The following is a 26,666-nucleotide window of genomic DNA, read 5'->3' as shown; positions in this document are numbered from 1 at the left end:
TAGGATCAGTGTGTCAGGTAACCAAGCTTAGTCTGAGGATCCTGAGCACCAATAGAGTGGTGAGGTAAAAGGGAGCTTCCTCCAGTGGGGGAAACAGCTAGGGGGCTTATGGAAAAGTGAATGCATAGGGTGCTATATAGAAAACATGCTCTTTTAATACAAGATACTGAGGGGAAAATGCCAAGCCTATTCAGTCCATCTAGCCTTTTTCATTTTCTAACAATATTTGGTTGAAAGGAAGCTTTCTTCCTAACAAAATTCTGTCTTTTTTATTGTCACTAATAATTTTAAACAGAGGAATGCTGAGAAGCTTGAAACAGTTTGGAGTCTTCAGTGCACTACTTGCTTTGTCAAATGTTCCCACATGCAGCTACTGCATGTAGCTGGGATGCTTCAAAAGCTTCAGCTTGAGTCCTTTATTTCTTGATTAAAGCATAACCCTGCCTAGATGGTGCTGATAGGTACTCTGATACTGAGTATCTCTGTTCTGAGTGGTAAAATTAAGTTTCTTCTCTCTTGCTTGGGCTGCCAGTGAGCTACCAGTGGCATTAGAACTGAGTTCTCATCCTAGTGTGACAACTTGTTTGAACATAGTTTGGCATACTTTTTTCCACCTCTTCCAAAGTACAATGTGCATGCTGCTGCCAAAAGACATCTTTCTGATTGCACAGACTCCTGAGGAGTTTTGAAATGGCAATGCTTGTGTTCCTTGTAAAAGTATCAGTCACAGAGAGGAGCATTTTTAGGTTTCTGTAGCTAAATTCCCCACAGGTAATTTGTCTTATCTCTGGCAGTCTTGGGGTGTGTGGAACAGGGAAAACTATTGATTTCCCCCGTCCCTTCTATGTGCAGAGTGCTGACCAGGATGGAGCAAGAGAGCTATAATTCAAAAACAATTCTGAACAGTTAAACCAAATAATAGGACTGTAACATGTTTCCTTTTCTTCCTCAAAGGAAGTGCATAGTAATGAAGGTAGTAGAAGCAGAGTTTTTCTTTTAATGGTTTTGTGGCTAGAGTTCATCTGTCTGCCTGAAATGACCTGGCATCTGTCACAAAGAATTGGTACCCAATGCATTGCTGTAGCTTCTGGGTTTATTAACTCTTTGTGTGGGAAGGGATATATTGGAGTGGGAGTTCCACAGGTTATTACTATGAATGATGAAGTGGCATGTGATTTGAGCTGGCACTTAAAATTGAGCTGCCTTCACCTTAAACATTTATTGTATATAACCTTCACTGAAATGTTTTGTGGTGTCCTACTGTGTTGCCAGTTAGCCCCTGCCTGTCAGGCTCTCCTGATCTCTTGTTCAGGAATTCCTGTAATTTGCAGGAGCACAAAGCCCTTTGTGATAAAGTGTTCATACAAGGAGAGAACAGATTTTATTCTCCAAGTGAAAAGCAGGAGAGTCGGGACTGGGTTACAGAGCAGTCATATAACTCAGACTGATGTGTGTGAATGTTCATGGAAAATTACATATGTAGTATAAGCACAGCAATTAAACATTTGTACAACAATGGATTCCTCGGGTGCCTATTATAAATGCTGGTATATGACACCCAGGAGTGTGTTTGTCCACGTGTTGTGGTATTGCAAGACAGACGAAAATCATCTTTGTGAACTTGCATCATTTGGAACTCTGCAGATCCCATGTGTAAAGGCAGTGGATGTGGAAGTTCAGGAAAGAGAATTTCCGTGCACATGAACTTGATGGCCACAGACTGCTGTAGGTCAAGCACAGAGCCTCACTCAATTTCTGGTTAGTCAAAAAAGAAAAGAAAATAGCAAAAAGGAGTAGAGCTCCTTTCTAAGAAGGGGTTCAGTGTAACCACACTGACTCCTGGTGTCTCAAGAGCCAGTATAGATCCTATGTTGGCCCTGTGCCACAGGGCAACCACTAACTGTGCCCTGCAAATGAGGAATTATTTTGCCAGATGATTCATGGTTTGCTAGCAAAGCAGGATTTCTAAAGAATGTGGTGGAACTGTTTGTTATCAGTGGAGGATGTGGGAAAATTAGAGGAGACAAAAAGTGAGAGGAAAAAATATTGCTGTTAATACAATTGAACTACGTAACTGGAAGTGGCGTTTGTTGTTGTTGCTCTTCTGTATGGAGGCAGTGCTGGAAACAGACTGAGCCTCTGCTCAGGAAGTGTGATTTTCTTAAATGATATCCATGGTACTTAGCTTTCCAGAGAAAGGTTTCCAAGACAAAATGATGGTCACCCTGTAGATTTTCTCTCTGGGAAAGAATAGCTTACTGAGATGACACTCCCTTTATTTCTTCACTGAAATGAAACAAGAGCAGTAGCTCTGCTCTTGAGAGATCTTTGGCTTCTGTACCACAGCAGATTAACAGAGGGTTAAAACCAGCCATAATTCTTTGTTGGTTTAGAGAGCATCTTTTTATCAGGGGAAAACAACAACAACATCAGAAAAAAAATCTGCCATACTTGACTTTTGGAACTGTTTTTTTTCCTGAAGCTTATTTTATTTGGTTGCTGATGGCAGCTGTACTATGGTAGGAGATCTCTTGAGTGCAAGCACTTATCAAGTGAAGTACATGATTATAAAATGCTCTTCAGTCCCCACAGGAAGACAGAAGGATTAATAGGAGGTCTTTGGCCATGGATCTAGTGATGCTAACAATGGTGTTGACACTTAGAACTGCTGCTTCTGAACGTTGCCTTTGGAAGGACTGAATGGAAGTTAAGGAGCATTAGTATTTTTAAGTAGAACCTGGAGTTGCAAGTTAACATAGCCTGTATCATTTGGGTAATCCATGGAAGTTACAAACTGATTCACCAAAAATCAGTCCTGATGCGTGTCCTCAGCAGCAGTGAGCCTCTACCAAAGGGTTCTACCACCTGTGTTTACAAAAATCTCAGTATTTCTTTTTTTATAAAGGGAATTCTTCACATACATTTCCCTCTTCATGCCTATAATATACAATAGGCTAATGCACTTTCCTTTTGCTTCACACATCAATTGTAATACTTCATGATAAATTGCATGAAGAGAAGACTTCTGCCACAAACTTCAGTGTTAAATTCCTGGTAATAAAGAATGGAAGTTTGGCATCCTGGCTCAGGACACTTGCTGTTCAGGGAATGCATGAATCCTGGGAAATTGCTTCTACTGTGTGGTCCTTACTGGTACTATCAAGGCTGAGATGTCCATATGAGCTTCCCTTTGCAGGGGCTTGCAGCTATCTGAGTTCGTCTCTCTGTTGAGGGAAGGAAAAATCATTCTGCCTTCTAGGAGAAAAAGACCCCAGGAATTAGCTGGACTGCAGCTGCCATATGAGTTTTGAAGAAAAGCAGGGTCTGGGTGTGTTCTGGCTATCATGGAATCCGTATTGATTCTTTCTGACACTGGCTGCAAAATACCGTTCTTTATATTTTCCTGTGAGCACTGGTGACTTGCTAAGCAAGGTGCTGTCTCAGGAACTGTGTGTTTCACTGTGGCAGCATTTCTTGTACATAGCTGTCATGGGAAGAAATTGGTGTGTGCTAAGAAAAAAAGTTGTTGTGTAGGAATAGAAATAAACAGCTGAGCTGAATTGTAGTGGTAGAAACAAAAACAATCCTCAGAGAAATGAAAAGAGGTGGAGAGCAGAGTACTGGCCTCTGGGACTTACATAGTGGACTCCAGCAGTCCAGGTCCTCAGTTGTGGAGGTCAATATTGTAAAGGCTCGGTCCTCAGTTCTGGAGGTTGAAGTAGATGTTAGATGGCTTTCTGGAGATGAAAGCAGGTGGGGAAAATTTTCATGAGGTCACAGGTTAAAAGATTTTGAGTACTTGCTGTTTTGCATGATGCGTGGGTCTTCCTCTCTCCTCACAGAGGTCTAGAATTTTGTCACTCATACTTCATGAATTTCATTCAAGGGGTCTGGGTTTCTTCTCTTGTATACAAGGAAGAAGGCAAGTATTGTTACCTCAGAGCAACCTTGAGATTTCATGGGATTTTGGGGACCTTAGTATGTGCTCCAGCTGTCCCTTTCAATATATCTGCAATACATCTTTGGTGGTGTGATGACAGTGTAGAGAGCAGTGCATAATTCACTGCCTTTCTGTGCCATGATCTCTGTGTAGGAGGAGGAGAATTTTAAACTGCACTGTTTAAATCAGACCTGTCACACACATTTTGTTAATCCAAATATCATCTTGAGCTGAAGCTTCACATGCAATTTGAATCAATGTTGGCCTTTCCTTTTGAAAGGATATTCAGGTATTGTTTTTCAGTGGGGGCTTTCAAATAAGTCCAAATACATTTTAGCTTTTGAAGGCGTGGTGGACTGAAGATCATTATGGTTGGTTTTATTCCACTCTGATCTTTTCAAAACCAAAATATGTGGAATTTAATGAAGTGCCTTTCATTATGTGCTCTGTGATGATGCTTATGCTGACAAGTTTGGAGTTAAGGTTCTTGCAACAGTATTAAGTTTTATTGCAAGATCTTTAGTACTTAAAACTGAACAGACTGACTTCATGAAATCAGAGTGCAATAGAAAGATTAACCTCTTTCAGGCTGTGTGAAGTGATGGTGTATGAATGAACAATTTATATGTTTGGCTTAATTTCTCATTTTCATTCTCATACCTCTGAGGAAAGACTATTATGATGCTTATATTTGTGTGCAAACAAGAAATGGTAGCAAATTTTAGCAAATATGTACAGGGATGTATATGTAGATTTTGATGGGGTTTTGTTGTTGCTTTTTTAAGTTAAATTCATAACCCATTGGATTTTTAAAATATTTTTTCCCTTAATAAAGCTTTGGTAGTCAAAAGACTGGAAAAAGGCTGTTTACAAAGACCTGCAGTGACAAGAGAAAGGGCAATGGCTTTAACCTGGAGAAGAGCAGATTTAGATTGGGTGTTAGGAACAAGTTCATTACTATGAGGGTGGTGGGACACTGGAACAGGTTGCCCACAGGGAGGTGGTTGAGACCCCTTCCCTGGAAATATTCAAGGTGAGGCCCTGGGCAGCCTGGTCTGGTTGGGGATGTCCCTTCTGACTGCAGGGAGGTCAGAGTGGATGATCTTTGGAGGTCCCTTCCGATGTGGACTGTTCTATGGGGGAAAAGTTTCAGTATTCATTTCAAATGAGGCTTGATGATGCTGGTGCTGTGCAAAATAGCCACCAAGCTGGGGAATATGTATGATGATTGGGCTTTTTGTCTTCAGAAAGATGCAATAACCTCCAATATAGGCATTTTCAAGTTTTGTTTGTAAAATGCCTGTTTCTCCCCCTCTTTCCACTGCATTATGTATAGTCATAGAATTATAGAATCAATAAGGTTGGAAAAGACCTCAAAGATCATCAAGTCCAACCTGTTCTCATAAAATGCTGTTTGTAATTAAGCACTTTTTCATTCAGAAAAGTGAACAGAATTCCTTTTTAATTATTTCATTTAAGTTGTTTTTTGTTTTCCTTTGGGCTAGCGATGGTATTTAGATGGCTACTGCAATGAGAACTCAAAATAGAAAGCTTTACTGAATCAGGACCTTTTTTTTGTCTCCTCCTCCCATGTTTCCTGTTTATTTTGGAATACAAAAAGCTTCTCATAGCCTGTTTCTCTGGTAATTTTACTTATCCTATATCCAGATTTCTTTGTGGTCTTCAGTAACAAAAGTCTTATGGGAATTTTTGGGGAAAAGCTGCTGGCTAACACAACTTGCAATACAACACAATCAAGTATTTGGTTTTGCCTTTTATGATCTGACAAGAGAGCAATAAATAAAATGGAGGTGTACTCAAAAAGGCCACAACACTTGGTGAGACTAAATTTGTGATATCTAATTAAGCCAGTCCCATGCATACATGTGTATTTCCAGTAGCTGATGCTGGAAGAGTAAGTATGACACAAAATACTTACATCTGCTCTAACATGTCCGATTCTGAACTTCATTTTCTATGTATCCACTTTCTTGTCAGCTGCTGTATCCTCTTGTCATTTGTTCCACTCATAGGTGGAATAAATTAGAGATGTTAAGCAGAGTTCATCCCAATGCCTCTGCAATTCATTGTCTTCATTACATTGTCATATTCTTTTGTCATTTGTAAATGTGGCTGTTATTGGTCTAGGGAGACATTCTTACTGCTTCCTTGTAGGATAAGAAATAAAAGTCATAAATGTGTGTGGAGGGGTTTTTGTGGGTGCTTTTTGTTTGGGCTTTCAGGGTTTTACTTCTGAATGAACTTGTATAATTCAACTGCTAACACTGGAAATGGCATGGGGTTTATTAAAATAAGGCACATGAGCCATAGCTTTCATGCTAAATTAGCTCATGTCTTGAAATGCTGACTAGAACTAGTTACATAAAGATTTATCTGTTTTATCCAGTGGGGTTTTGTGTTGCTTCTAATTTTTATTTAAAGGGGTAGAAAGATAATTAGAGGAACATCTCTCTTGTGAGGAAAGGCTGAGGGACTTGGGGCTTTTTAGCCTAGAGAAGACTGACAGGGGATCTTATCAATGCTTATAAATATTTAAAGGGTAGATGTCAGGAGGATGGGGCCTGTCTTTTTTTAAGTGTGCCTGGTGACAGGACAAAAGGTAGTGGTCACAAACTTGAACATAGGAAGCTCCATCTAAACTTGCAGAGGAACTTTGAGGGTAGCAGAGCACTGGAACAGGCTGCCCAGAGAGGTGGTGGAGTGTCCATCTCTGGAGTCATTCAAAACCCTTTCAGATGCCGTTCTGTGCAGCCTGCTCTGGGTGAAACTGCTCTTGCAGGGATGTTGGACTAGATCATCTTCAGAGGTCCTTTTCAAACCCTGTTATTCAGTGATTCTGTTGAAGAGCCCGTATGCATGATGGCTGAGTTCAGGCAGCTCCTATAATCACGTTGGATGCAGAAGACCTGTAGTAATTTATCCATAATTTATTGTATGAGCTGGAAGATGCTTTATGAATACAACAGTATTTCAGGTATAAGCTGTTCTTTGTTGCATATATCTTTTTCACTTTTAGATATGAGTTGTGGAAGGGGAAACCTCTTAAACATTAATTTTCCTGAACTACCACCATCCTGTCAGCGTGTAGGATGCTGTGCAGTTCAGGCATTATATCACAACCTGTTCTCAAGCTGGAAAAATTACCATATTTTTATCTCTATAACTACCATTCCTATCATGCATATTGTATTAAAATGTTTTTCACTTAGAAATAATTATTCCCTGTGTCAAAGGAAAAGATTCAACTGAGTGTTTGGAGGAGTGAGGAGAAATCATAGGCTGTTCTGTACTGGAATAAAGCAAAATGACCACTTGACTATGCTAAAGGCTGAATGTGCTAAGCTTTGCTGTATTACTTATGCTTGAGTGGAATTAGTGGCGTTCCTGTGGAGTTGTCGAAGTCAAGTTGTTTTGATACATAAGACTGCTAACACATTTTTGGAAGTGTAGCCTGTGTGCTATCTATTAATTAGATAAAATCTCCTGTTTGTTTTCTGAAGTCTTCTTTCTCAAGACATTCAAGTGTCTGTACAGTCAGCCATTGAAAGTCATGCAAATTTACATCCTTCATGGCAAGCTGTATCTGTTCCTTTGATTTATTTAGACAGAAATCAAATCTGTGTCATCTCATCTACGTGACACATAATCATTCCTGCTAAAATGTGCATGTGCTTTTTTTCTCCCCTATTCTTGCTATTCTAGTGCATTTCTGATGATAATTTTGATCTCTCTGAGGGGTAGCAATGATTTAAAGTCTTCTCTAAGCTAGTTTACCTGCACCTGGACCCAAATTAAGTAGGATCTCCTACACTTCTCCAAACCAACTCATATTTTAATGAGCTGACTGCTTTTAGAAGAAGACTGGCTAAGGGTGTTTACTGACAGAGTATTTCTAAAGCTGGAGTTTGTGTTCAGTGACACAGAAATCTATTTCTTTTGGAAATTTCCATTTCCCATTTCTGCTGTGGATTTGAATGTACCCTGAGATATGATACTGACTTTAGATCTCTGCATCCTACAGTGTTACATGTCACTTGCTGAGGCTGTAAAGGGTGAGTAAGCAATGGCTGTCATCGTAGCAGGGCACTGTTGGAAGCAACAGAGGTTGTGATAGTGAAGAATTACACTGTGAACCAGAAGAGCAGTGTGCACAATATGCAAGGGGGGAAAGTTGTCACTGGAGTTTGTGCTACAACCTTCCTGTCTCCTGATCACGGCAACTTCATTTTATAAGCTGGAGTGTTGTGAATGATGTTTGGATATCTCACATCCATCTGTCTGCTGGGCTAGAATGGAGGTGGCTTGGCTTTGAAACATCCAAAAAGATCACAGAGAGTGTTTGCTTTCTTCTGTAAGCTACGGCAGTTTAGGGGTGGTCTAAAGGTTTGTAGGAGTAGGTAGCCTTTTGTTTCTTCCACCATACCCGTTTGCTTTACAAGTTCTCACAAGCTTTCTTGAGTCCCTGAAGTAGACTTTATGTGCCAAAATTGTCTGTTTCTTTTCCATCTCACAGGAGCTCATCTAACAGTAGATACTATCTCTCCCAGAAACATTATCTTGCTGAATTTCCAAGTAAGACATTGTAAGATAAAAGGAAGAAATGATTTTTTAACTGACATCTAGAAATTGAGTCAAGTCAAAATGTCATACTTAAGCATCTTTGCTAGGAATGCTGTTCCTGGTGTGGTTTTGTTTATTTGCTGGTAAAGCATGATTGAAACAATCCAAGAAAATCTGCACTTTGCAGTGGTAGAAAAAGTTAATCCATTTAATTGAAGTAGTGAAAGTGTTTAGATATGATTGGCATTTTCTGAGTCTTAGAATCTTTTTGCATCATCAGCAGTATATTAATTCCACAGGAAAAGAAATTAATTACCTAGTGTCTTTATTCACACTTGGTGGTTTATAGGAATCAGAGTTTAATTTTTTACCTTGGGCAGCCAGGACTATCAGCTTTCCTGACCCTACTTATCAGCCCGGTGCTCATAGCTTATTTGATTTTTAACCAAGAGCTCTGCAAGAGCTTGGCCGTACCTATGGAAAAAGATTACTGTGGCTTCTAGATTGCAGTTATTCTTGGGGGAAAACAAGCAAACAAACAAAAAACCCCAAGCAAAGCAATGAAATTGACGATGTAGTCAGAGGAAAAAAAGTGTTAATGCAAGATTTAAGTATAGTGACACATAGTCAGGTGAGGAAAAGCAATCTTTGTGTAAAATGGTTTTGAGATCAAAATCATGTGCATTTCCCAGGGAAGTGACAGAACATCATTTCAGTGGTAAAACAATGAGATACTCTTAAGATAAACTTGTCTCTGTTACAAGTTTGTATTGAAGCAAAGCAACTCTGATGTCTGGTTGTCTTCTCTTGTAGGTACAAAACTATGTGTAGGTTGCTGCAGAGTGAAAGAGGCCCACAGTGATCTCTGCTTCCAGTGGTAGCTATTTCTTGCCTTTAAAGCAGAAACTAATTTAGATTGTGGGAGAGATGAGATGTCCATCTTGAAATCACTTCTGAAGCCAGCAGTGAGTTTACTTAATAAATAAATAAACCCAAACCCTTTCACTTTCTCATCTCTGAAGAGAGGGAGGTTGTGCAAAGGTCAGAGCACTATCAAAGATTGTCTGTTTGTTTAAAGATGGCTGAACAGTAGGTTGCTTGGTGGAGTATTTATAGACTTAAAAACTTAATTCCAGTTCTGCAAGTGTAACTGTTTCAGTCAAAGAACAAAATACTTACTTAAATGGAGGAGAAAAAAAAAAAAGAAGAATTTGCACATCTTTTCTTTGTAGATAATTTTGGAAAGATTTATATTTAGATCATTGGGAATGTTTATATTGGAATCATTGGGAATGTTTATATCTGGATCGTTGAGAATGTTTCTTCCGAAGGTTCCTGTGAGAAAATTCCTTGTTCCCCTCCATTGTGGATTGTTAGCAATGCCAATGAAGCATGTGGAAGCTCTGGTCACAGCATTCTCATGGCAGTACTGCAGTTCTACAGGTTGGGAGGGCCATTATCTAGGGAAGTACAGATATAAGCCTACTAAAATGGGCTTTTTTCTATAGATAGTTCCTGTCGACTAAGGCAAAGAAAATAGAGTTAATAGCAAGGCTCAAAAAAAACCCACCCAAACTGTACTCCATCTCATCTGTCTAACCTATCTTTATCCCTGTACTATGGTACATCTGGTGAGCAGTTTTATCCAGAGTTCCCCAAACCATCCATTAGGTAACACCACCATCACACCTCAGCCTCCAATGGTTTTTGTCATAACAGGGGAAAAAAAAAACCTCCTTATTGACAAATGATGCTTTAGCTGCTTTTCTGGGCACGTGCATGAGAGTCCATCCAGCCTCCACTTATTTGGTGCATGCAGAAAGCTGTGAGAATTCTTTACTTGTGGAGCTCCTTGAAGCACTCAGTCTGGAATAGTAGAAATAGGATGTAAAGCAGTAGTTTCCAAATACATGAATCTGCCTTTTCTACTAGTGTGAGCTTTTGGGATGAATGCAGCAGAAACAAATTACATGAAGGCCAATGCAGGTGAATTAGCTGATCCAAGCATGACTGAGTACTGAACCTAGTGCATCTGAGAGACACAGGATTCTCAGATGAATCCATGAACTACCTTCAATATACCTAAGTTAGGCCTTTTCTGGCAAGCTGTTGCTAATGTGGTTGTTTGTGTTTAAGAAAGATGAATTAGGACTGGAACAAACAGGGTGATCTGGGGAATGGAGAGCCTGTTGCATGACAGTTTATTGAAAAAGCTTGGCTTATTATCCTAACCAAAATGAAGTATGAGAGGGCATATGATTCCTTTCTTATTAATACATCAGGAGACCAGTATGGGGAACAGAAAATAATTACTTAGCTAAAAGACCACGTTGGCAGAAGAGCAAATGAGTATAAACTCTCCATGAATAATGCTGGGCTACAAATTAGAAAATGACTCTGAACTATTACAGCAATCATTTTTTGGAATGACCTTCCACTCGGAGGAGTGGGAGAAGAAATTAAAGTAATTTCAAGGTGTAGTTAAAAAATATGTGAAGGGTTTATTATGTGGTGTCTGTGACTGTAAAATATTGAAACAAATGATCTGGAGGTTCATGCAGCTCTGTGTTGTTAATGCTTTTTATTAAAATATCAAGACCTTGATTGCTTTGCAGACTTTTATGACCACTTTTGAGGGGAGTGGAGCTAGTCATGAACCATGCACACGGCACATGTTCTTTCATGCAGTAAAGCTGAAGCAGCTTTCTCTGCTTCTTTCAATATGTCCTTTGGATGTCCAGAATACTGCTGGATGGGCATTGCTTGTAAATGTGGCACAGGCTTTAGGGAAATGATTGTATTTGTTTCACCAAAGTTATTTTCTGCTGGTGTTACTGTTGCAGCTCCATGTAGTCATACCTGTAGGGAAAATCCATGGGAGAGAGACTTCCAGTGGGAAATGAAGGTTAAGAGTGACTGGCTGAGCGGAACTGCTCTAAAATGTTCACTGAAATGTTAAAAACTCATGTTAAAAAGTTACCTTAAAGCAGGAAAGAGGAGGAGGATGCAACCTTCAGTTTTCTGTTTGGGTAGCAAGAGGACAAGGGACAATGGATTTAAATTGGAGCAGCGGAGATTTGGGTTGGACATAAGGAGGAAGTTCTTTGGGAGTGGTAAATTAGTGGAATAGACTGCCTGGGGATGTGGTTGAGCCACTGTCCCTGGAAACATTCAAGATCAGACTCAGGGTGGCCTTGGGCAGCCTAATCTAGTTGGAGGTGCCCCTGCTCACTGGAGGGGATTTGGACAAGATGACCTTTGAGGGTCCCTTCTGACCTGGTGCAATCTGTCAATCTGTAAGTTTATGACAGTTTTCTGCTTCTGTGGGAGCTGATAGTTGGTTAGTTCTGTATCTTATCTAAAAATAACTCATTCAAAATACTGACTTTAAGGCTCCAACAGGCAATGCTTTCAGGTGTTGTCAGAGGGATAATAATACCAGCCTCTAGAAGGAGCTTAGGTGGAGGATGTGTACTGGGGATACAACAGCTCCAGCTGCAGAGAATTTCAAATGCTGAGTTCTCCTTTTCACCTGCACCCATGAGCCAGAAGTTTGATGGCAATTTTGTACAGAGTATTGAAAAGCCTGGACTTGTTCAAGGCAGCAAGATCTTTTTTCTGTTTAGCATGTGAATAGCCTTCTGGGCATTTGATCTGTGAGTAACCTTCTGCCATTTGAGTAAATGTTGCAATCTGTTGAGGAACTGGGAGCGCTGAAAATAGTTGTCCAAAGTGCAGATACAAACTTTGTTTCTTGTATGCAACTGGCTAATCAATGTAAATATTTAATTCATCATAAGGTTTCTGAAGGACTTAATGTGATTTTTATGGCAAAAGATGCAAATTATTAAATGCACAGTACAGCATACTCAAAAGAGACAAGTTAAAACATAAATGGGAGTTTCAGTTCAATTTGTCAAGGTATTCAGAGGCATAATGCAAGTTTTACTCAAGTGTTTCTGCAGAAGTTTGTGTTCTGGTAATTGTATATTGCACTTGAGCTCATAATCAACAGCAAATTAAGGTCAGATTATAAACTGAAGTGAGACTGTGTCGACTGGCTGTTCATCAGACAACTGTGTGTGCTTTTCGCTCTCCTTGGCTTGTATCCTCTCAAGTGTCCCCTGAAAGAAGTGGTTAGAGCCCGAGTTCTTTCCTTGGCTTCTCTAGCGTGGTTTTTTGGCACTGGTTCTCTGATATTCATATTTCAAATTCTTATTATTTTTTTTTTTGTCTAACCAGCTGCCTCAGCCCCTGTGAGCAGTGCTGAAAACTTTCATTCTAGCAAGGCATTTTTCCCTGACATTCCAGCTTGAACACATGGGTTAGAGGTTGCTGCTTTAGGGGTATAAGATGATCAAACAGACGGGTTGCCAGGTCCGTCACGTTTTACTCGGGCAATATGCACAGTGAGATGGAGGGGTGGTGGCAGGGAGAAAAAATGTGAGAGAAAAGCCTAAATATGTATCTCTGTCCTATTTTCTTAATCATTCTGGAGTGAGTATTCTTCGGGATGCAATTTGTCGGAACATCTGGGGTTCCCTGGCTGCAGTTAACTGCTGCTTTTTTTGGATTGTGGAGTCTGCCTCAGTGGTCTTTGGATGGTGGAATTGTAATCATCAGCCTGAAGCATTTGGATTTAGGCAAGTAACAACTCCCTGTTGGCTGGCCCATATAAATGAATAAGCCAAAAAAAGCTTAGGAATGCCTCATCAGTAGCTTGCTGACAGAAGCTAGAATTTGCCTTCTGTGGCTTTTATTCCACAGTGAAAGCAGGCAGGGAAGGGCAGGTATTACAAGCCCTTTGAAGGGGACTTTCAAGCTTCAGATTTTTTGGGTTGTCCTCTTTAAAGGAGTGATTCCTAGAAATTATGATGGGAGAGTGGAAAGAGCAGCTGGCCTCCTGGGTTGATTGCAGTGAATAAAGAGTTCAAACATAATGTTAGATTATATTGTACCGAAATTGTAATTGAGGAAATACCTTAGCTGAGAGTTAATGGGGTGCAGCAATACACAGCTGCTTCTTCTCTTTGAAAAGCAATGTGCTGTAGCAACTGGTACTGGCAGAGAGTCTGTACCCCAAGTTTCACTGAAGAGCAGATTAATTGCTAGTAGCAGAAGAGCATCTACTTTAAATGATGCTAAGACTCAAATGTTAATTATCTCTAATTTACGAGGATCATTTTTCTCTGTCACTTTTGATTGCTCACATAACTTTACAGCTGACAGATCTTTCTCAGTGGACAAAGAAACCTTTCAAATAGATGAAAAAAAAATCAATCTAATGCTCATGCTGTGTACTACATTAACAAGGTAAATAGTTTCCTTTTTTTTCATGGCAAACACTGAAATCATGTTAAAGATTATCTAGGTTACTGTGGATGGGTTTGACAGCTTATTTGTATTTACTCTGGCTCCAAGAGAGAAATCAAACTTGGGACTTTGCCTTCAAGGATTAGTTGGTTATTATATGAATAGCTGTGGAAAAGTGTAGTTAGATACAGGTTATTTATAGGTTGTTACAACTGTGTTTCAAATGTGTGGTTTTCAGCTTTGTCTGTTTCAGTTCTGGAGTGTGCTGAGTGTGTGATTTTAGTGTTTGGGGGGGGGAAGCATGAACAGGAGCTGCTTTTTTGCTTCCTGCAACATCTTCAGTGCAGCCAGTTCTTAGTTGTGGTGGTGATTTGCAGACTGTCAGCAGCTGAAGCTGTGAGCTCTGCTGAGTTGGGCCCTGTAGCCATGCTGTGACCTCATCCTGGAATCTGAGCTGTGGTGGCACGCAGGGGATACTGCTTTGTGTAGTGACACAGTGCAGGGCAGCGCAGCTTTGGTGTGGGGGACAATTACACTGAGTTAATAAGCCTTCTTGCATCTGATCTAACTCTAGCATGTCCTAAAGCACTCACACTGTGTGGATTTATTTTTTTTCCCCCTGTCACTTGGTCCATGCCAGCTTCCATTTGGATGTTGCAGCGGTGGCATGGTTTTTTGGTATGCACTCAACAGAGTTCTGAAGGAAGCTGTTCTTTCTGAGCTGTGGATATCAGGTTTTTTTTGAAGGTAGTCTTGATCATACACCTAAACTGGAAAAATCAACCAAGAAAACTGTATTGGTAATCTAACACTCAAGGCTTTTGTGCTTTTCTGTTTGTTATTCATGCACCTACGTAAGCTGGTCAATTCTGTGAAACTCAGTCTTTGCTTGAGGGGAATCTCTTCATTCTCCTCTTATGCCATATGTTGGTATTCTCTAGAAAGCATCCAGAGAAGCAGCCTACACAGAGAAGAAAAAGATAGCAGTTGAAAATAAGAAGAGTCCATGATGATTCTTATGAGACTGAGAATTTGGGGGTTTTTATTATCCTCATATGATCTCTTGAAGACTGTGCCTGGAGGTACCACATGGCCTCAATGCTGCACAAGTGATTCTTGGGAAATCATCCATTCAGTCATCCATCCATGACTCTCTTCAGGAGAGTCATGAGCAAACACTGCCTATAAAAGGTATCCAAACATATGCAGATGAGCTTGCCCTTATATGTAACCCTTTCCAGATAAATAAGCAGTTGAAATTGTCACTTGGTGTGCAGCAAACAGGGACATAGACAGAGTAGGGAAAGTTCTACTGGTAGGGAAATATATAGAATATTGTAAAATGTTTCTTTTGGAGTTTATTATGTAATAAAATTAATATATCTTAAGCCACTGTAAGAGTGTTGCCATAAAGTTGCTATAGCTTATATACCCTTTACTTCCTTTCAGCTTTCATTTGATTTTAACACTCGTTAGTGTCTCTGCATGGTAACTTTTCCACTGGCACACTAAACCCTGCAGCACCATGTGCATGCTGACTGAGGGAAGAGGTTTTTTGCTTTATACTGACTCTTAGGATTAATTATGCACTGAAGGTTGGAAAATGACTTTATTGGCATGGTCCTCCATCCAGTAAGCAGGTATCCAGCAAAGTATCGATGGAAGTGTTTTACTTTGCTGACTATGCAATGTTGATTGAACTATTTAGCAAACTGTTAATCTATATGATGAAAATAAATAGCTGGTAAATGTGCAATGTCTCATCAAGGTTTTCTTTTACAAATGAATTTGCTGTGTGTACTGGCATGGGATCTGTCCTATAAAGCCTGATCAATAGTGTTGCAGAGTGTAGTAACAATTCCAGCATTTGCAGCTCACCCAGCACATATGCATAGAATCACAGAATGATTTGGGTTGTGTGGCACCTTTCAAGTTATCTAGTCCAACTTCGCAGGGCCATCTGCAACTAGATCAGGTTGTTGAGAGCCCTGTCCAACTTGACCTGGAATGTTACCAGGGATGGGCTATCTGCCACCTTTCTGGGCAGCCAGGGCCAGTGTTCCACCACCCTTATTGTAAGTTTTCTTCCTTATCTCTAGACTAAATCTCCATTGGACGTGGCACTTGGTGCCGTGGTCTAGTTGTGAGGTCTGTCAAGACAGGTTGGACTTGATGATCCTTGGGGTCTCTTCCAACCTTAGTTATACTGTGACACTGTGATCTTTTAGCTAAAAACCATCGCCTCTTGTCTTGTCACAATGGGCCCTGCTGAACAGATCATCACCATCTTGCTTACAGGCCCCTTTAATTATTGAAAGGCCACAACAAGGTCTCTGTAACCTTCTCTTCTGCAGACTCAACAACCCCAACTCTCTCAGCCTGTTCTCACAGGAGTGGGGGTCTAGTTCTCTGATCATTTTTGTGGCCTCTTCTGGACCTGCCCCAACAGGATCATGTGCTGTGCTGAGGACTGCAGAGCTGGACACAGGACTTCAGGCAGGATCTCACCAGAGTGGAGTGGAGCACTAGAATTTCCTCCCTTGACCTGCTGGTCACACTTGGTGCAGCCCAGGATATAGTTGGCCTTCTGGGCTGTGGGCACATTGCTGGCTCATCTCCCACTTTTCATTCACCAGTACCCCCAAGTCCTTCTCCACAGGGCAGCCCTGCATCCCTTTGTTCCCCAGTCTGGGGGTTTCCCAGACCTGGATGCGTGGCCTTGCATTTGTCCTTGTTAAGCCTCATGAGGCTGATAGGGGCCAACCTTTCAAGCTTGTCCAGGTCCATTTAGACAACATGCTGTCCCTCAGGTGTATCAGCCACACCAACTCAGCTTGGTGTCATCTGGACACTTGATCCCACTATACCATTGAAGGTATTAAATGCACTGGTTCCAGTATAGGCCCCTGAGGGACACCACTTGTCACCAGTCTCTGGGCATCGAAACATTGACCACTGCCCTCTTCATCAACCAAACAGTCCACCCATCAAATCCGTATCTCTTCAGTTTAGAGAGAATAATATTGTGAGGGACCACATCAAAGGCCTTACAGAATTCCATATAGATGACATCCATAGCTCTTCACTTGGTCACTGATGGTAATCACTCTGTCTTAGAAGGCCAGAGGTCGGTCAGGCAGGACTTGCCCTTGGTGAAGTCACTCTGGTTGTCCTGTCCTCCATGTGCCTTAGTATAGCCTGAGGAAGGACCAGTTCCATGATCTGCCAGACACAGAGGTGAGACTGACATGAGGCTACAATTTCTCTGACTGAAAAGGCAGAAGAAATAGTTACTCCCCAGTCTGGTGGGGGGTGCCACGTGGCTGCCAGGCAGGTCATGGTGGTGAGGATGGGTACTGGCTGTCCATAGCAGCTGTCTCTGGGGTTGTGATTGTTGTGTTAGCAGAGCTCAGTATAACAGAGGTGACAGAAGAGTCTGTTTGGGCAGCTAACAGCAATTAAGTACTGGGAGGCCTCTGGAAGCTGCTGGTGATTTCCTGAGATAAACCCAGTTGAACCCCAAAAAGCTCCTACATTACTTCCTTGCAAAACTTCAGTGCCTTCCAAACATGGCCTTTGATCTTAAACTGAAATGCAAAGTCTCCAATTAAGGGCAGGCATAAAAGTTTCAGTGCTGATAATGATTCAGTCTTCTGAACTCTGACAGCGTGCGTGGATGTCTTAGGCTGCCATGGATGACTGAAAGACATCTTCGTTTTAATCATATGAAGCTTCCTTATACTAAAGAACAGTTAATTAAAGCTGAATTTAGAATTTATGCCTAAAGAAATCTGACACTTAGATATCTGTGATAAATACACTAGGAAGTATAAAGCTGCTTCCTCACTGCATCTTGCTCTAGATAGGATTTAAGGAAAATGCAGTGTATGAGTACCCACTCTGGTGCACCGAAGTTCTTCCTGGCACCACAGATTCCGGTGTGTGCAGGAAAACTGGGTTGTGTTGCAAACTCCACTACTGGAGTCAATACTCACCATAAACATTTTGTGTTTGATCTAGGTTACAAGCTGTATTTCTAGCTTAGTTTTTGATCTTTTCATGTATCTGTGGTCTGAAAAAGTACACCTGTGACATGTGTTATCCCAGGGAAGTTCATTCAGGAAATCAAGGAGAAATAATAAGGAAAAAATTAAATTGCAGCAGAATTACGGCTCTTTGAGAGAAACATCTGGGTTTTTGTTTGTATTTCTAGATTGTGATCCTTTTATAGTACTGTTGGAGGGTTCATTAGGGAAAAGTTGGTTTATGACGAGGTCTTAAAAAGTAGAATGGTTTGTTTAATCAGGTAATGTACTGGGAGAATGTTTCCTCTTTCAAATCTTTTATCTCTCCTCTTTTTTCTCTTTTCTCTCTTTCTCTTTCATTCTGTGAATTGGGACTAGAGCTGAGTTGTTTCTTAGGTTTTATATCTGTTTGTGAACTATGTGACTTGGTGTTTATAATGATAACTGCCTGGGCCCATGGGGATGTCTCATAATGGGACTAACCATTGCAGTATCCTGAAAGTTCAAGTATGTAGGAATTCAACCAAGAGACAACCTGAAAGGGACTAGATTATAGCCCCCCTATATTTGCTTATGCATGTGCAACTTGTCTTTTTAATGAGTATTTTTAAACTGCTTCTTAAAAATAAAACCAAAAAACCTAACACACACACACAAAACCAAACTAAAAGCCCCCCAAAATACCCCAACAAATAAACGGTATTACACACATTTGGTTGAAAAAAAAATCCAATTTCTGTTCTAAAGAAATGTGTTCCAGAGAGGAGAGCACAGCCTCATGCCAGTCCCACCAAATACAGTATTTATATACAGTTCACTGTGTCTCTAATGGTTATAAAGTGGTTAAAACCAAATGAAAACAAACACACACCCAGTTGGCTGAAGTGAAAAGTATTTTAGAACTGAAAAATGAACTTTGTGAATGCTTTTTCTACTCCATTGTTGCACTACTCAAAACTCCATTTGGATTTAACAAAATATGTTTTTGTTATATGGACTTAGTGCCATGGTTTAATAGTCATGAGGTCTTGGGTGACAGGTTGGACTTGGTGAACTTTGAGGTCTCTTCCAACCTTATTGATTCTATGAACAGCTTACACTGTAGGTTGGTCAGGTTTGACATCGCTTTCCACTTCTCCACTGGGCCAGAAAAGCAGCTCTCCTGAACTGAGAGCTTATCCAGCAAAAGAAGGAATGAATATTCTATATTTGATTCTGTTGAACTCAATCAGCATAAAAGATATTCAGGCTTCCTCTTGCTTTGCAGCACACCTTCCTATCATGCAAAACCAATTACACATGTTTTAAAATACTTGCTGAGCTGCTTCTGGGTGACAAATGCATCTTCCTATAAATAATGAAGAGGAAGGTTTATTCTTAAGTTATTTGTTCATATTTCTTGAATAAATATCCATAATAATTGGGAAATGGCTCACATCCACGTTGGGCCAGATGTTACCTGCTTGAGGCTGGCATATAGAGGAGCTTTTTAATGTCTTAAAATGACATTGAATTCTTGGCCTGAATTGGCCCCTTCTGTCTTCTATGAAACACATCTGCTGGAAGTTACTTTCCCCATTTTCTCATCCCTCCCCCCAAAAGGGTAAGAGGTTAAGACAGGTATCACTAACAAAGAAATAGCAGTAGTGTTTTAATTTGTGACTTGAACTATTTACAGGTAAATTTTAGATTAAAATTTTGTGTAATAGTATAGATGTTCTATCCACCTTGGGCCTGCTTTCAGGACAAGATGTAAGCAGGTGAAGACATTTAGAATAGAATAGAATAGAATAAACCAGGTTGGAAGAGACCTTCAAGATCATCGTGTCCATCCCATCATCCAACACCACCTAGTACTAGTGTTCTGTGGAAAGCCAAATTCCTGAGTTGCTTGTGTTATGTTAGTGGAAAAAAATCCAAACATGAAACTACCTCCAAATGAGGACTTCCACAGATTGCTAAATATGCTGCCCCTCATTGAATTCATTTCTTTTCTGTCTTCAGGCTTTTGTGGGGGCAAAAAAAGCAACCAACAACAAATTTCTCACTGTAGAGAGTCAAGGGATAAGCATTGAGAAAAGCTATGGTTCTGCTTTGTCATGCCTCTGTAGTAGATTTTTGGCTGGCTCTGTCCAAAAACATGATCTGTCTAAGAGAAGAGACAAGTGTTGTGGTTTAGAGTGGGACAGGTTGCTCTGAGGCCTCTGTGGCTGATGAAGGCTGCTTTACACACAGGATTGGAGTATTGGAAAATTTAAATGGAAAAGCTTTGCACAAGCTTCAATACTGCAGTATTAAAGTGCATAGTGGTGAGCATAGCAAAGCATATAAAATACACAGGAACGCAAATTGGAGGCTTAACATGGAAGCTCATTAATCTAAAAGCTTCACACACAAACCTCCACCCAATCCTTCTAGGTGGCCAAGAAGGCCAATGGCATCCTGGCCTGCATTAGGAACAGTGTGGCCAGCAGGAGCAGGGAAGTCATTGTGCCCCTGGACTCAGCACTGGTTAGGTCACACCTTGAGTACTGTGTCCAGTTCTGGGCCCCTCAGTTTAAGAAGGACATTGAGAGACTTGAATGTGTCCAGAAAAGGGCGACGAGGCTGGGGAGAGGCCTCGAGCACAGCCCTGTGAGGAGAGGCTGAGGGAGCTGGGGTTGTTTAGCCTGGAGAGAGGAGGCTACAACTCAGGTAGTTGTTCTCTACAACTACCAGAAGGGTGGTTGTAGCCAGGAAGGGGTTGGTCTCTTCTCCCAGGCAACCAGCACCAGAACAAGGGGACGCAGTCTCAAGCTGCGCCAGGGGAAGTTTAGGCTCGAGGTGAGGAGAAAGTTCTTCACAGAGAGTTGTTAGCCATTGGAATGTGCTGCCCAGGGACGTGGTGGAGTCACCACCCTTGGAGGTGTTGAAGAGGGGATTGGACGTGGCGCTTGGTGCCATGGTTTAGTCATGAGGTCTGTGGTGACAGGTTGGACTTGATGATCTTTGAGGTCTCTTCCAACCTTGGTGATACTGTGACCTAACCCTAGTACTCCTTTCCTCCCAGCCTTTCGATCAACATGTGCCCCAGGGCTCTTTCTTCCCCCCCCCCATTGTTAGGCTGGCCAGGTCTGAAACTACCTCCCTTTAGTCCCCGGGGCTAGGCCCGAGCAGGCCAATATTGCGCAGCAAAAATTGTTCCCGCCTTGAGGGCCACCGATGCGACTGAAACTGTCCTCCCTCCACACCAGATAAGGGAGGTCCTTGCATCCAGGGATGTGCAGAGGAAGAAAGAGAAAGCCACTGACCTCTCAGCCAGATTGTGGCAGTTTTAGGTTATGCCTTTAAAACTTAGCTGCAGATTTCGAGCAGAAAAGTAGAAAACTATAAATAAATCACTATTGGGTGTGAAAAGGAAAACAAAAGATTTTTCTGCTTTTCTGCTCAAAATCTGCAGCTAAATTTTAAAGGCATAGCCTATTCCCAGCTAAGCTGTATAATGATGTAGGATTTATGGGAGGAAATAGAAATATTGCACATTCCAGTACACCTCTGTACCTTCTGGAGGACTGCAACTTTGTGGCTTTGTTAAGGCACCCAGCTCAAACTGGGGCAAGGAGTAAAATTATCTTTGTTTTAAAAGAGGGTTTTCTTTTTTTGTAGTGAGTTACAGCTAGAGTAAAAGAACTGGGACACGTTTGAGGGCATGGGAGGGGTGGGAGGGGGGGGGTGGGGGAGGAAGAAAGTCTTTTGTTGACAGATTGGCCAAATGAATTTGAGTTTTAATTCAGAACCAAGCCAAAAATTTGTCCCTGGGGGACTGTGCTGTAAGTGGATAGATATCTCTTCTTTAGGCCAGGTAATTGAACAGATGTGAATGCTCAGTACATGCCTCCCTTGTGTGTTGCTGAAGCTGGCATCCTTCTAGCAGCAAGCTAATCCAAAGGGCTGTTTTGGCTCAGGTAGCCCATGTTAGAGGGATGTTACAGAGGTTTTCTTTCTCATTTTCCCCATCTCATTTTTTCTGTTTAATCACTGCTTTGTTCTCAGTCAATATTTAACAATAAGTTAAATAGACACTAAACCCACCCCTCCCAAGACCTGTACAGTATCTTGGGAAATAGAGAAGTAGGAAGTCGGGTTGTCCTGTACTTTTTTGTTGTGAAATGGATGTAGGTCTGTACAAGGGTAGCTCCACCATTCAGGAAAATGGAGGGACAGTTGGAGATCTCATGCAGGGCCCTCTGTGTCAAACTTCGTCACCTCAGCATTGCTGAGGAATTGGCTAGGAAGACACAGGGCCATACATTGTGTGAGACTGGGGATCAGGGTGTCTGTTGCAGGTCAGTCTGCTAAGTAAGTACTTATGCAAACTAAATACCTTTTAATGTACTGTGTGCTGTCACTTGTAGCTGGAAGTTATGGTTCCAGATAGCAACTCTATTTGAAGTATTCTGGCGTTCAAGTTAGAGCCAAAGAGTCTGATTTTAATAAAGGAACAACTGAGTACAGCTTTCTCCTTTTAGCAGACCAGGAAGATTCAGGATGATAGATGGGATAAATGGGTGAGAGACTTTCTCCACAGGAACGAGAAGATATTATGTTTAAATTATTAATGAACTGTTATTAAATTATATATGTACAGCTCCATTTAATTTCAACTCCAAAATGTAGAAAGTAAGAGGAAAAAATGCATGAGCACTTCTCTCATTTTCATTCCAAAGTGACAACAAAAAATAAATGCTTAATTTGCCTTTTTCTTCCATTCCCTGTCTCAGGTCCGCACCAGTGTTCTACCTGATCACAAGGAGCCAAGAGCAGATGTTGGAGTAAGCAAATTTTTTCTTTTCTTGGAATGATTTCTGCCACACAGGCACTGTATTAAGGGAAATGATGTCCTGCCCAAGTGCTAAACAGCAGCTGGCTAGCTCTTTTTAATAGCAGAAGTTGGGTTAAATGGATAAAAAAAATCAAGACAGGAGTAATAGACACAGTGATTGATGTTAGCCCTGTCATGTATTTCTTGAAAGTCCTTTTCAGCTGAAATTATCCTGAGGCAAGCACAACTATCTAGACTTCCTACTACTGCCATACGTGCAATCTGGATGAAATTGAGATATGGGGATCGCGCTGCCTCAGCGAGCCTGTGCTGTTGCCTTCTGTTTTTCACGTGAGGTGTATAAAAAGTTCTGCTGTAGGAGTTGCCTTTGGGTTCACTTGAAGAAATTCTGCTGGTGACTTTTTTCTTTGGAGGTCTGTAGAACTTCTGGCAGTGGTATTGGGAAGGCTGGAACCTCCCAGGTAATATGGACACCTCATGGCAGGTGGGAAATGTTATCTTGCTACAGCTGAATAAAAGATCAAACACCATCTGGTGCAGGGTTCAGTCCTGTGTCTGAAAATGTTTAAAATAACTGGATTTGTAAGTTTTTAGCATAGAGTGTTGATGTTCTTGCATTACCAGGGCTTCCATGGCATAGTTTCCAGAACTGTAGCTTGTGTGTGAGAAATCTGTAGCTTGGCAGCAAGTTCGATCTCAGTGGAATAATCAATGTGTTTCAACTTTCCATATAGCTATTACAGAGACTTTTCTGTTTGGCTGCCTGAGATTATTCATCAAACTACTCAAAGCACATACCTTAAGATTTATCATTTTAAGTACCCTACTAGCAAAATTACAGAGGACCATTACCCTGTCATTAGCATTATAGCAGCAGCTCTGGTTAAAGCCTACTTTTCAAGCCTCTCCAAGTCACATGTGCAAAACTAGATTGGTTTGTACGCAGAGTGCCAGTTCAGGCAGACTATTTGTATCTAAATCAGTATGGACAATAATATTCTCCAGCATTGTTGGAAATTAGACCCCTTGTACATTAACTGTCTTTCAGTTATGGGATCATTCAGAATTTAATTTTACAAATAACTCCTAATTGCATTGTCAGGCAAAGAAAAGGTTTGTTTGTTTAATAAGCATAAAAATATGAGACAGAGAAATAAATAGGAGTTTTTTTATGACCATAAAATTACTCACCTCTAATTTCATGACCCTGGCAAACTAGATATGACATTCAGAGATGGCTAGTGGGTGCAATGACCAAAGCTCCCAGACTATGTAAGAGAGCAGTGTAATTGCTGCTTAGCCCTAGTCATATGAGCACTCCAACTTATGGTTCTTAATTTATAGTTCTATTGTGCTGCAGAAACCCCCCCCAACCTGTATCAGTTTAATTCCTAATATTCCTTTCCTTCTTTCAAATGGAGAGGTTGCAAATGCAAGCACTCAAAGGCCAGAATAAAGGCTGCTGCTGAATGTGTTATAACTGTACTAAGAATATGCTTTTATAAGAAGATAACTAATCTGAGCTAAGTGTGCCATCACAGAGCTTGACTGAAGAAACAGTGCCATGTTGACAGGGCAGACAGAAGTCTCTGTGTGTTCATTCTGGCAGGGCTGTGCATCCATCCATGTCACACCTGGATGTGTTTCTTGTACACATTTCATTTTGGCAGTGGACACTGACCACGTTCTTCACTTCTACAGCTGTGACATCTCCCCCTGTTTGTTCTTTATGAGTTGTCTTTCTCTCTCTACTTCCTGTTCAACACTTCCCAAATCCTCTGTTTTTCCAGCCTTCTCTAGCATCCTAGCTTGTGTCTTTTTTTCCTTTGCTGTTTAAGTGTCAACAAAAGCACAGGAAATTTAAGTCTGTATTGTTCTGAATGAGCCACAGATGATGACACAGTTTAGCAAATTGGAGACCAGTGTTGACACGTGCCTGAATTGACAACAGTGATTTGAACTGTATGTTTTATAAGCAAGAGATTCCACCTTAGTCTAGAGCTTTATTGTTAGCATTCAAACACTTAATATCCAGCTGGCCTTCCTGAGAGAAAGCAGGCTGCAGATTTTTGGGGCTTTTTTTACCAGAAGTTATGCTTTTCAGTAGCAACAAAATCTCTTCTCTTTTTCCCTGGAGGGAAAAGTTGCTCTCTGCATGCAGCCTGTGTAGACTCAGAACAACTTGATTCTTATATAATTTTTATATCTGTTCTTGAATATACTTTAGCCTGAAATTTTACTTTGCCATTCCAACAGTAAAACTAGTATAACAGAATGAAAACAAACTTTGTGTACTTACTGGGTTTTGGGGTCAAAATGCACCATAATCTTACGATCTCATTGTAATTTCTTCTGAGCAAGTGATATTGAGGTATAGATCTAAGAGGTAAATGGGTAGGAGATGGCTCTAGGCTATTTTCTTCCCTGCTGTTCCCAGGGCAAAAGTACTACTGTTGGCCAGGCTGACCAAATGAGGTTTTTAGTAGTATGCAATGGAAAATGAGCAGTGGTTAAAAATAGCCCAAGTGCAAAAGAAGCTGCCTGTGTTGTCTCTGTTTTCTTAATGATGTATGAAGGTGGTTTTGATAGAAGGAAAAGATGAAGTGGTGTAGCTTAAATTTCATTTCAGACATTCTAGTTTCTTCAGCTTATTTCTCTGCACTTGTACTGCAATGAATATGTTCACCTTACAATGGAAATAAAGGAAACAAGTACTCACAAATGCTGCCATAAACTCAAGGAACATAATATTTCTGTTACCTGACTTGCATTAAAGTCATTGCAAAAATCCTTTCTTAGCAAATATATTTGTATTTGGAATGCATAGATGGTAGTGCCTTAGATGGTAGTGCCTTAGATGGTAGTGCCTAAGGCTTGAGGAAAAACCATAGCAATGACAACTTTGGGAAAGCACTGAAAACTTAGTATAGCTTGTAGTCTAGAAATTCAAAATACAGAAAGGAGATGCAAAATGCAAATATATTTACTGAAAGAAAATTTTTCTGTGGCTGTACATTTTACAACCTGTTCTTTCATCAGGTTGTCAGACTGTTCTTGATGAAAAAGAGAGAGGTTCTTGCCCATAAACCCAGAGTTTTACAGTTAACTGATAATCATGCTCCAGGTATACATACAGTTTCTACCAGATAATCTGTAACACTGTTTTGTTGCAGGGTAATATTTCTCGAGGTAGCCAAGAGAGATTTCCATGTTGGAAACCAACATAAAGCACCACAATTAGAAATTCAAAAATGAATGGGAGATGTCAGCTTTTTGTTTCTGCTTTGTTTTGCAGAGAAGCTTCCTGGGTTGTACAACTTTTAGAGTAGGAGACTTGGTAAAGTCAAAGGAGCAGCAGCTGACCCTCACCCTCAGGTAAGCGTATTTCTGTGTTGTAAACCGTGCTGAATTAATAACCCATGGCATTTTGTGTCCAAAGAATAGCAATGAAGCTGGTAAAGGATCTGGAGAACAAGTCCTCTGAGGAGTGGCTGAGGCAACTGGGTTTGTTTAGTTTGGAGAAAAGAAGGCTGAGGGGAGACCACTTCACTCCCTACAACTACCTGAAAGGAGGTTGGAGTGAGGTGGGTGTCTTCTCGCAAGTAACAAGCAATAGGACAAGAGGAAATGGCCTCAAGTTATGCCAGGGGAGGTTTAGATTAGTAACACCTTTGTCACTGAAAGGGTTACCAAGCACTGGAAATAGGCTGTCCAGGAAAGTGGCTGAGTCACCATCACTGGATTTAAAAGACATGTAGATGTGGTGCTGAGGTACATAGTTTATAGGTGAACTTGGTTGTGCTAGGCTAAAAATTGAACATGATGATCTTAAAGGTCTTTTCCAGCCTAAGTGACTGCTTCTTGACTGTTTGAAACTCTATTGCTGAAGATATATTAAATGTCAACTCAAAGTGCTTCTGTTTCTACTATGCACAAAGTCAAAATCGAATACCGGGTCTTTAAGCTGGAGCTTGCCGCGTGTCAT

General features: G+C 40.9%; 1 protein-coding gene across 4 annotated transcripts in view; it reads left to right on the top strand.

Annotated features, from left to right (window-relative positions):
• INPP4B (inositol polyphosphate-4-phosphatase type II B) overlaps positions 1–26,666 on the top strand; it is a 319,510-nt gene that overhangs the window by 161,172 nt on the left and 131,672 nt on the right. For all 4 annotated transcript variants that reach the window (XM_054172577.1, XM_054172578.1, XM_054172576.1 and 1 more), the window contains 2 exons: positions 22,620–22,670; positions 25,977–26,056. In XM_054172577.1, the coding sequence (XP_054028552.1) occupies positions 22,620–22,670; positions 25,977–26,056 (131 nt within the window). The remainder of the gene's footprint in view (positions 1–22,619; positions 22,671–25,976; positions 26,057–26,666) is intronic.

The sequence above is a fragment of the Dryobates pubescens genome, chromosome 24 (assembly GCF_014839835.1).
Source record: "Dryobates pubescens isolate bDryPub1 chromosome 24, bDryPub1.pri, whole genome shotgun sequence".
Lineage (NCBI taxonomy): Eukaryota > Metazoa > Chordata > Aves > Piciformes > Picidae > Dryobates > Dryobates pubescens.
Note: the sequence above shows the minus strand (reverse complement) of the source record. Positions and strands in the feature narration are given on the sequence as shown.